General features: G+C 49.4%; 1 protein-coding gene across 2 annotated transcripts; it reads left to right on the forward strand.

Moving 5' to 3' along the window:
- The first annotated feature begins 411 nt into the window (after window positions 1-411).
- On the forward strand, window positions 412-10,757 carry FIS1 (fission, mitochondrial 1). Of its 2 annotated transcripts, XM_043455491.1 has the most exons (5): window positions 7,050-7,207; window positions 8,088-8,220; window positions 9,501-9,577; window positions 10,013-10,118; window positions 10,447-10,757. In XM_043455491.1, exons 1-5 carry the CDS (start codon window positions 7,163-7,165, stop codon window positions 10,542-10,544), a joined length of 459 nt encoding a protein of 152 aa, XP_043311426.1. In that variant the 5' UTR covers window positions 7,050-7,162; the 3' UTR covers window positions 10,545-10,757. The 2 variants fall into 2 exon arrangements, with proteins under 2 accessions (XP_043311427.1, XP_043311426.1); XM_043455492.1 differs by lacking the exons at window positions 7,050-7,207; window positions 8,088-8,220 and adding an exon at window positions 412-849.
- The last annotated feature ends 286 nt before the right edge of the window (window positions 10,758-11,043 follow it).

The raw sequence follows: 11,043 nt of genomic DNA on the forward strand, positions 1-11,043 counted from the left end.
CGCAACATCTCGGGCCTCGCCGTAGACCTACTGAACCAACTCTGCACTTAACAAGATTCCAGGTGATTCCTGGGCACGTTGTGCGCCCTCATCACATAGATGCGAGACAGACTCAAAAGGAGGCAACAAATAAATTTTCATTTACAGAGAGCGTCTCTGGCTTAAGGATTAGCAACGAGAACCCCTCTCACCCCGGACCACAAGGGCGAGAACTGAGATTCGGGGATCCCAGGCCTCGGCACCGCCCCTTCCGCCTCTCAGTCGCACCGCGCCCCGCCCCTCCCGCGAAGATGCTCACGTTAATTGGCCAGCGGGGCCTCCGCGCCCCGCCCAGGGCTCGTCTCGGCTCCGCCTCCTTCCAGAGGGCGGAGACTGCACAGACCTAGACTGCGCGCTCTTCCCGCTCGAGTCTTCCCGGGTCCTCCGGGTCACCGAGCCCTCCTCCAAGAGCAGACGCTGGGGGTCACCCTTACCTCCGGGGCCGACCGAGCCGCTACCAGGAAGTGCAGATGTCGCCGAGGTTCTTAGCGTCTTTTTTTTTTTTTTTAAGAATGCCTGCCGTTACTCTCTCATTCACCCCACGAACAATTCTTGGGTGTCTGCCCTTTGGCAGAGAGATAAACAAGACACGGTCCCGGTCCACATAAAGGACTGTGGGACTAGGTGATAAGAGCTGCCCCGGAGGGTAACGGCCCTGAGCCTGGCAGTTAGTTGCCGGCCACGCAGGGACTCAGATGTTTGCTGGATGGAGAGCTCTGGTTGGAGAGCATTCCGAGTGGAAGAAAGGTGGCCGTCATGAAAACTCTCCGTGTGCAGGGCGCATGGGTGCCTGGAGACGAAGCTGGAGAGGTAAGCAGAGGCGATCCTGAAGGGCTTTGTATGGATCATAAGAAATTTCAACCATGTCCTGAGTAGCCTAGACGGTATTTTAATCAGGAGATGTGGGGCCTGATCTGCACTTTAAAATGCAGCTGGCAAAAAATAAAAAAATAAAATGCAGCTGGCAGCCAGGCTGGGTTGAAAGAGGAAAACACATGAAGGCCTAAAGAGTATGATGACAGAATGGAGGCAGCCATGGCCTGATATTATGTATTTATTCCTTAGCTGTCTTTTCTCTTCCGCTAAGATTGACTTCCATGGGAGAAGGATTTATGTCTGTTTAGTTCATTTCTCTTACCCAGCACTTAGAAGGGTGCCTGGAACACAGCAGACCCTTAAGAAATGTTTTGTTGGATGGATGAATGAATCAGTTGGGGGTTGACAGGACTTCCTGTCTAATTAAACAGTAGATGAAAGTGGGAAGTAGAGGAGACTGGTCACTGAAGATTAGAACAGGAACAGTGGAACCCTTGGGACTTCCCTGGTGGTCCACTGACTAAGACTCCGCACTCCCATGCAGGGGGCCCAGATTCCATCGCTGGTCAGGGAACTAGATTCCGCATGCCATAACTAAGACCTGGCGCAGCCAAATAAATAATAAATTGTTGTAGTTCGGTCATTAAGTCGTGTCCGACTCTTTGCGACCCCGTGGACTGCAGCACGCCAGACTTCCCTGTCTTCCACTATCCCCCGGAGTTTGCTCAAACTCATGTCCATTGAGTCGGTGATGCCATCCAACCATCTCATCCTCTGTCACCCCTTCCCCTTCTGCCCTCAATCCTTCCCAGCATCAGGCTCTTTTCCAGTGAGTTGGCTCCTCGCAAAGTATTGGAGCTTCAGCATCAGTCTTTCCAATGAATATGCAGGGTTGATTTCCTTTAGGATTGAATGGTTTGATCTCCTGTTAACTTTTTAAAAATAATAGTGAGATCCTGTTTGGTGGGCGTTTGCTGAGAACTTCTGGGCTGACCTGACAAGATGCTGTAGGGCAGAAGTCCGAAACAGGCTCCAATTTCTGATGTCGTCAAAGAAGGGCCTCTGCCACCAAGTACCAATTCTAGGTTTTGGTTCCACCAACAAAAACTGTCCGTTTCCCTTCTGCCCACTCACAGGACTGAATTTGAGAAGGTCATATGTTTTTGTTTTGTTTTAAATATCATCAGCCTAGAATCCAGATGACTGACTTTAAGGCTGTTTATTATTATATTGATATAATATTGATGTAACATCATTTAATAAAACCATTCCTTGGTGATTTAGTTGTTTGTTTATCTTCAGAGATATGCAGGAATGAATATCTTCATGCCTTGTCTTTCCTTTCTTTTTTTTGGCTTTTGTTGAATACTTTTTTCCCCCACAGAAGGAGATTACTAGTCAAATAATACAGCTCTTACTATATATTGACTGGTTTCTCTTCCAAAAAGTTAATCATAGCAACTGCAATAACCACTTATGCAACAATTATTAGTACTAATTGAGTATCTACTGGTAGAGTCTCTGAGTTCTATGGCATAAGATGAGCAAAACAGACAGACCCTGCCCTCCTGTAGCTTCCAGCCTAGTACAGGAGGGTGGCATTCATCAGCAAATCACACAAGTGTATAATTAGAAAGTAACACATAGTATGAACTAAAAATACAGGCCACTTGCCAAGAGACAGAAGTCAGTTTTACAACAATATCAGCAGCTCTGGTGGTGGTTTGGGGGGTTTTGTTTTTAATTTTACTGTATTTTACTAAAAAAACCGGGGGGGGTGGGTGGGTAGTGGGATTGCTTTGCCTGTTTTCATTTTGAATTAATCTGAATTGTTCCTTCCTCATTCATCTGCTGCTTAAGGGAAGTCCTCTACTGTGCAAAACAAACAAACAAACAAAAGACAAATTTACACGTAAATTTTTTAAAGATAAAAACTGGAGCATACTTACAAACTCGTCATATCCTTTCTGTCTGTTTATTCTTTAACTGACTCCTCGTCTCTGACGCTGAAGCAGGACTCAGGTTTAAATCCCAGCTCCTCCACTTCTAGCTCTGTGACCTTCAGGAGATGAATTAAGCTTTTTGAGTCTCAGTTTCCTCATGGATCAAACAGCACTCTTGCCTTCCCGGTGTGATTTTTGGACCCAGGTCACATGTGAGCCTTCCTTAATGTGGGGGAAAAAAGAGACAATAGCAGAATAGGCTTTGGCTCCTGGAAGATGTTCTTACCATACCCAAACCAATACTCATGTGGTTCACAAAAACACAGGGCTAAGAAAAGAATGAGCGGGTTACAGTCTTATATTCTGAAAATGCAGGATGGGTACTGCTCAGCCTCTCAACAGGAGCCCTCCTAATCTGGATGCCAGGGAAGGCCTTCCCTAAGGAGGAGTCTTAGAGCTTAGAACTGAGGGTCAGTAGGAATTCACCAGGTCAGTCAGGGCACAAACCTATGTGTTATCCTACCGTCCTCTCTCACATCCAGTCCATCTGCTGATGGTTCTTGCCGACCATACTTTCTGACCACATATCCTGAACTCCTTCACCTCCACTGCTGCCGCTGTAGACCAGGTCACCACTGTCTCTTGCCTGGGCCACGCCAGTAGCCACCAGAGGTATTGCTCTATGCTGGATCATTTCACTCTGCTGCCCAAAACCCTCCAATGCCTTCCCATCACTTGTCACATAAAGTCCAGATTCCTTACCATAGTCTACAAGGCCCCCCACGATCTGCCCCTGGCTACCTCTCTGCCCTCATTTTCTAAACAACTCTTATGTGTCCCTTCCTTAAGGCTTTGACTCTTGCCGTTCTGTCTCCCTGGAACGTTCTCCCCATTCACCTGCATGGCTACTTCAGTACTCTGTCCAGGTGTCACTTCTCCACGATGGGCTTCTTTGAGCTCTCCTCCACCAGCATCCTCTTCTCTCACAGTCCCTTTCCCCTGCTTTTCTTGTTTTCACAGCACTTTATAAACTCCTGCCATTCTGTTTTTAGTTATTTACTTGTTTGATTATTTTTTCTGTTTTCCTCACTAAAATGCAAGCTCTGTGAGAACAGGAACTTTATTCAGTGCTGATCCCAAATACTTAAACAGTGCCTGGCACATAACAGGTGCTCAATAAGTATTTGTTGAATGAACTAAATGGTAAATGAATGAATGAGTCATATAAGCAAAGCTGGGGGCAGGGGTGGGGGGAGATGTTCTAGATAGATAGCAGGGACTGCATGTACAGAGGGACTGTAGCCACTAGGGGTTGCAGAACTGAAAGAAGGCCTGTGGGGTTGGTGTACGGACAAGCTGCAGTGAAGGAGAGATGATGCAGAGCAGGAACCAGACCAGACTACAGAGAACCTTCTGGGCTTTGCTGCAAGGTTTTGGCCTTCGTTCTAACAGCAATGAGAAGCTATTAAAGGGTTTCAGATAAACTGAGAGTTGTATTTTTATAAGGTCCCTCTGACTACTCCAAAGTGACAACAGTTTGCATTTGGATGCTATTGAAAAAGATCAGTCACTCAGTCGTGTCCCACTCTTTGTGACCCCATGGACTGCAGCATGCCAGGCTTCCCTGTCCATCACCAACTCCCAGAGCTTACTCAAACTCCTGTCCATCGAATCAGTGATGCCATCCAACCATCTCATCCTCTTTTGTTCCCTTCTCCTGCCTTCAATCTTTCCCAGCATCAGGGTCCTTTCCAGTGAGTCAGTTCTTTGCATCAGGTGTCCAAAGTATTGGAGCTTCAGCTTCAGCATCAGTCCTTCCAATGAATATTCAGGACTGATTTCTTTTAGGACTGACTGGATCTCCTTGCAGTCTAAGAAAATCTCAAGAGTTTTCTCCAACACCACAGTTCAAAAGCATCAATTCTTCGGCGCTCAGCTTTCTTTATAGTCCGACTCTCACATCCACACATGACTACTAGAAAAATCATAGCTTTGACTAGCCGGACCTTTGTTGGTAAAGTAATGTCTCTGCTTTTTAATATGCTGTCCAGGTTGGTTATAGCTTTTCTTTCAAGGAGCAAACATCTTTTAATTTCATGGCTGCAGTCACCATCTGCAGTGATTTTGGAGCCCCCCAAAAAATAAAGTCTCTCACACTTTCCCCATCTATTTGCCATGAAGTGATGGGACTGGATGCCATGATCTTCGTTTTCTGAATGTTAAGTTTTAAGCCAACTTTTTCGCTCTCCTCTTTCATCAGGAGGCTCTTTAGTTCTTCGCTTTCTGCCATAAGGGTGGTGTCATCTGCATATCTGAAGTTATTGATATTTCTCCCAGCAATCCTGATTCCAGCTTGTGCTTTATCCAGCCCGGCATTTCACATGATGTACTCTGCATATAAGTTAAATAAGCAGAGTGACATTATACAGCCTTGACGTACTCCTTTCCTGATTTGGAACCAGTCTGTTGTTCCATGTCCAGTTCTAACTGTTGCTTCTTGACCTACATACAGATTTCTCAGGAGGCAGGTCAGGTGACCTGGTATTCCTATCCCTTTTAAGAATTTTCCACAGTTTGTTGTGATCCACACAGTCAAAGGCTTTGGTGTAGTCAATAAAGCAGAAGTAGATGTTTTTGAAAAAGACAGAGAAATGTAATTTGGAAGTAAAATGAACAGGCACTACTTCTTATCCCTATAATCCAGGGTGGATGGCTATGCTTACTAGACCCAAGAAACAAACTTAAGATCTCTTCATTGGCACAGAATTGAGCCATGTAACAACATTGTTTTTCCCTCCACAAATTATATTTAACAAACCCTGATGGAGCTTTTGCCACACACCAGGCCTGTGCCAAGAGCTGCAACAGATACAAACATGGATGAGGGGTAGCAGACCACCCAAGGAAAGTAACATCCTGATAGAAATAGTAGACTTTTGCCTTTCTTAATTCCCTGCCTTGAAAGGAAGATAAGTTCTACTTGCCCTTAGTGTTCAGCCCTATTTTCACTCATCTGCTTCATATTATGTACACCTTTTTACCCTCTCTGCTCACCCCAATGCCCAGCCAAACTTAGGCACTCAGTACATCTTCGAAGGGACGTAAATTTTTCTCCTTGACTATTATGGAACCAGTTCCCTAAATGAGGTTTCTCTTAAAGTTTACTGAGCTTATATCAACTGTCCAAGCCAAGTAGAGAAGAGTAACTTCCTACCTTAACTCACAAGGCTATTATGAGGAAAAAAGATTCAAGGGGCTTTGCAAATGTGAAAGGTGTTTGGATGCTAACCCCCTGCATTTGCACTGTGGTCATTACTATTATTTCCTAACAATTCAATAAATATTTCTTGAACATTTCATTTACCTTGTGCTCAAAGCTAGAGATGGACAGATAAATAAGATACAGTTTCTGCCCTCAGGGAACTTACATTCACATGTGTGCTGGAGCACTGTGGGTCAAGGTAAAGAGAATTTGAAAGTCACTGCCTACTCTTCACTGCACAGAACACAGATGCCAGAGCAGCATGCAGCATTTCCCCTTTCCAGGTTTTGTTGCTTCTCACTTCCAAGCTCCTTATTGCTCATGACCCCACATAGAAGGCCTTTCCCCCTTGAGTACACCCAGAGGATGCTTTATTAAATAATATTTAAAATATTGGACCTTCTGTGCAAGCAGAGGCAACAGCTTTTCTTTAAATTCCCATTAATAGCATCTCCCATTAGTATGCATTCCAGTCTCTGGCTTACGGTTGACAGTTATAGTTTTCTTTGCTCTTGCATTTTAAGTCCGCCCGGGCCCTGGAAACCCTGGTACTAGTTAAAATTTTCTTGCAGGCACTAAAAAGTCACATAGCCCCTAGGGTCCTAGATATCTGGGAGCAGGGAGTTGGGGTGGGCGGCGGGGGTGGGGCGGAAGGGAGGAAAAGAGAGCGTTAGACTAGATCCTAAAATTACGGGATCCATGCCCAGATCCCCACCTTCTCTTTCCGCTGTTTTCAGTCTGTGGGCTAACCATCAAGACATAGTCTCGTACTTTACTGAGGCAGCCTCTGTAGACAGAGGCACTTGCAGGGTACCCAGGAAGACCAACTTCAGGACTAGCCAGGCGCTGTGCGCGACCTGCGGGCCGTGGTGAGGGAGAGGGGCCTGTTGGAGCATGCGCATCACTGAGCCCAGGTGCGCGCCGCGGCGGCGGTAGGCGGAGGCGGGTTCGGCGACGGCTACGGGAAGCGATTGGCTCTGCGTACGGGAGGGCGGTCCCGCTTCCGCCGGGCACCGGAAGTGGCCCTCCGCCCCTGTTCAGTGGGCCATGGAGCAAGTGGCGCTGTAGCGTCTGAGTTGTGAGACCTGCGGGGCCGGCGGCCATGGAGGCCGTGCTGAACGAGTTGGTGTCTGTGGAGGACCTGCTGGTGAGGCCCGGCTCCGAGGGAGGGAAAAGGAAGATTCGGAGGGGCGGGCCCTGAGGAGAGTCGGGTAGGGGCCAAACTCTCCTCCCAGCATCAATTTTGGGTAGAGAAGCCGAACTACGGCTCCCGGCAGCCCCAGCAGCGTTCGGCTCTTTCCCAGAGGGTCCACCTTGCCCCAGAGGCTAATGGGAGTTGTAGTTTCCTATGCCACCACGCCTCAGACTCGGGGCCTGGAGTCTGACGGGTGCTAGGTTCTGTCAGAAGCTTGAGGTCAGGATGCGGGCACTTGATTTTAAGAGCTCCTTCAGTGGCGGGGGAACACAGCGACCACCGTAAAGTTTCACATATTACTCAATCCGGCACAGTGCTAAGTCCCTTGTAGGGAAGGTCTCAATCTTTGTAGCTCTAACAAGAAGTAGGCACTGTTTTTATTATCGTTTTTTCCTTCAGATAAGATAGGGTCCAGACTAGGCAGGGTGGGGCTGAGAGAAGCAGTCTCCGACGAGGGGCCGCGTGGGCTGGACTGTTGTTGAGCTGTTCTGACAGCCTGTTTACTGTTCAAGCCGGCCTCTCGGGGTCAGCTGCTCCGGGAGCGGTGCCTGGAGCCGCCACCAGGTGGCATCTCCACTCGGCACCACTAGGGGGAGGGAAGCAGAGAGGGGAGGTCCAAGGAGACAAAGGAGACAACCCGGCACTAAGAAGCAGAATGCCTGGGTCCCAGAGATGAAGATTGCAGAACCTGGGGTACCCCATGGTCGGGTACCCCAAGACCCGAACGGGGGATGTGGCAAAGGAGAAGATGGATAACAGGGACACCCAGGTCCTGCTAGAGTTCAGCTTGCCCCCTTCACTTCTAAATGACTCCTCTCCTCTCCTGCCGCAGAAATTTGAAAGGAAATTTCAATCTGAGAAGGCAGCAGGCTCGGTGTCCAAGAGCACGCAGTTTGAATATGCCTGGTGCCTGGTGCGAAGCAAGTACAACGACGACATCCGTAAAGGCCTTGCTCTGCTGGAGGGTGAGGTGCTTGGCTGACTCCCCAACTAGCTCCTTCCCAACTTGCCATCGTCGTCCTCTGCCACCATTGGCCTGGTTTGCTCCCTCCGTCTCCAGTGTGGGGATCCTTTTTCAGCATGGGATCTCAGAGTACAGTCACCTCACAGTTATCTTCCAGTAAACTCACTGCAAGAAAGGGCTATACTTAGTCTGACTTCTCCCAGTGTGCTTTTGGCTACTTGCTACCTCATTGGTGTTTTGCCAGACAGTCATAGCATGTCAGTCCCCGTGGGACTTTGCTGATCTGGTCGTCTAGACAGAAGGAAAGTGACTCGTCTCAGGTCAGACAGGTGGTTAATAAATGGCTGAATTGGGACCAGAAGCTCCTGTCTTCGTGTGTCCCAGTCATGTCTTTGCCCCCACACCTCACCATGTTGCTTATTTAGCAGCTGTTGAAAACCTTTGGGGGGAGTCAGGTAGAAGTCCAGAAGACTGTCCTCAAAACCTGTGAGCAGATGGTGTTTTTTTGATCAGAATCCTGTTTTCCGTTAACTTTGGATGGGTCACCATTTGTCAGAGGCCACAATACTTGACCTTTAAATTTCTCTGTACCCCTTTTCTCTTGGTCAAGTACTGGTGTATAAACAATCACTATACTAGCCAAGGATACCTATTGTAAATCCATAAAAGTAAGAATCTTCCTGAATGCAAATCATCTCAGCTTCCATTTGTATATTTCTCAGGTTTCCTGAGAAATAGGACACAGCTGCAGAAGTAGTCTCTAAACATTGCCAGTCTAGTTGAGGAGACAGATGCTTGGGAAGCTGTATAAACACCTGCCCACTTAGCAACAAATTCTAGTGCACAGAGTACAGCTGAACACGTAACCTTATGGGGAGTCACTGAACTTAGAAAGTTATGTGGGATCTTTCAGGGAGGGGTAGTTGAAGGCGAGTTTGGAGCTATTTTTTTAAAAGGAGAAGGAGTGAAAACTTATTTTGAACACTAGTCTGGGCAGCAAGCAATTGGAGTAGAGATGCCTTTGGCTTGTCCAGTGCCCTGATTTGCTTTTAGTTCACTTGGATGGACCAGAGTTGACTGGAGTATTGATATGGGGGCTGCATACACCTCAGTGTTGGCTGGGGTTCATGCTGCCCCACGGCTCTGGCTAGAAAGCCCAGAGTGACTGGAGCTGAAGTGGAGGCTCGGGACAGTGAATGTAGGGAGTGGAGGGGGTGTCTGGGACATAGGCACTAAGAAGAGAAGGGGTTTTCACCCTTTTCCTTCCCCCCGACTCCCCAGAGCTGCTGCCCAAAGGGAGCAAAGAGGAGCAGCGGGATTACGTCTTCTACCTGGCTGTGGGGAACTACCGACTCAAGGTAAAGCAGAGCACTTCTCCCCCTCCACCCTGCCTGGGTGGCCAAGCACCCGCTCATCTCTCTCCTCCAGGGTAGAGCCCAGGCCAGAGAGGCGCTCGGCAGGGGGTGGTGTTGGGTACAGAGGTGCAAGGTGAAAGCAGGCCAGGACACTGAGGGAAGGCGAGAGACAGAGGATCAGGGTGCTGAGGGTGTGGGGAGCAAAGTGATGTCAGCACTGGGGTGCAGCCCCAAGCCTTGGGCTGTTATCTCTTTCAGCTTATCACCCCCACACAGTTGGGGTGGTTTGTGGACTCTACTCCTCTGGGTGGGGCTGGAGCGAGGGAGCGGGTGGAGGTCGAGGGAGGAGCCCCAGGGCCAGCGGAGAGAAGGCCCCTCTGATGGGCAGGCAGAGGGATGGAATTCTGAGGGGGCGTGTGTTGTTTTCCCTGAGTGCAGGAATATGAAAAGGCCCTAAAGTATGTGCGAGGGCTGCTGCAGACAGAGCCGCAGAACAGCCAGGCCAAAGAACTGGAACGGCTCATTGACAAGGCCATGAAGAAAGGTGAAGGCCGTCTTCTCTGCCCCTCCGCCTCCCTCCACTCCCTGCCCTCATGTTTCCTTGGCCTCCAGCATCCCCAGGTTCCCTTTCCACTCTATTATCTCCTCTTCTGTCCCCCGTGCCTGGGCCCTCTGGGCTGTCTTCAGACGATGCCCTCTGGGCACTTCCTCCTCCAGCTCTCTTCTTTCCCCGGCCCTCAGGGCCCCTCACCCCAGGACTCCAGGGAAAGAGGCATGTCTTCTGCCAAGGAGCAGCAGGCCGTGAGGTGGTAGCCAGGTCGCCGCAGGGACTGGGTTTGTCCTCGTGACAGTCTCCCTTTTCCTCTCCACAGATGGACTAGTGGGCATGGCCATCGTTGGAGGCATGGCCCTGGGCGTGGCGGGACTGGCTGGACTCATCGGACTTGCTGTGTCCAAGTCCAAATCCTGAAGGAGACGGCATCCCTGCGTCTGTGCAGGGACATGTGGGAGCCCGTGGAGGACACTGGAAGAGCGGTCCACCCCCCGGGCCATCCCTTTCTTCTCCTGCACCCCCTCCCTGTCCCCTGTGGCCGTCACCCTCCTCTCCCCTGAGACCTGTCACCTATCCCCAAATCATGTGCTTTGCAATGAGTGTAAATAAAATTGGACTTGGGCTTGGGAACCTCTTATGTCCATGTTGAGAAAGGGGTGGGTTTGGTTGGGCCCGGGAGATCAGAAAATGGAATATAAGGCTAAGCTGATGGGGGTCACACGTGGGCCTTTCCTGCTCTGCGCCCTCCTACTCCCACCCCAGAGGCTGCTGTGGGGTTCTCCTTTGTCTGCCAAGCTGCCCAGACCCCACACCCTTCCTTCCTTCCCCCACAACTAGCCATGTCCTTGAGCAGTGGCAGGCAGCATAGGGACGTGGCCTTCGCACAGCCTTAGAATCCTGACAAAAACAGTGACCA

The sequence above is a fragment of the Cervus canadensis genome, chromosome 32 (genome assembly GCF_019320065.1).
Source record: "Cervus canadensis isolate Bull #8, Minnesota chromosome 32, ASM1932006v1, whole genome shotgun sequence".
Taxonomy (NCBI): Eukaryota; Metazoa; Chordata; class Mammalia; order Artiodactyla; family Cervidae; genus Cervus; species Cervus canadensis.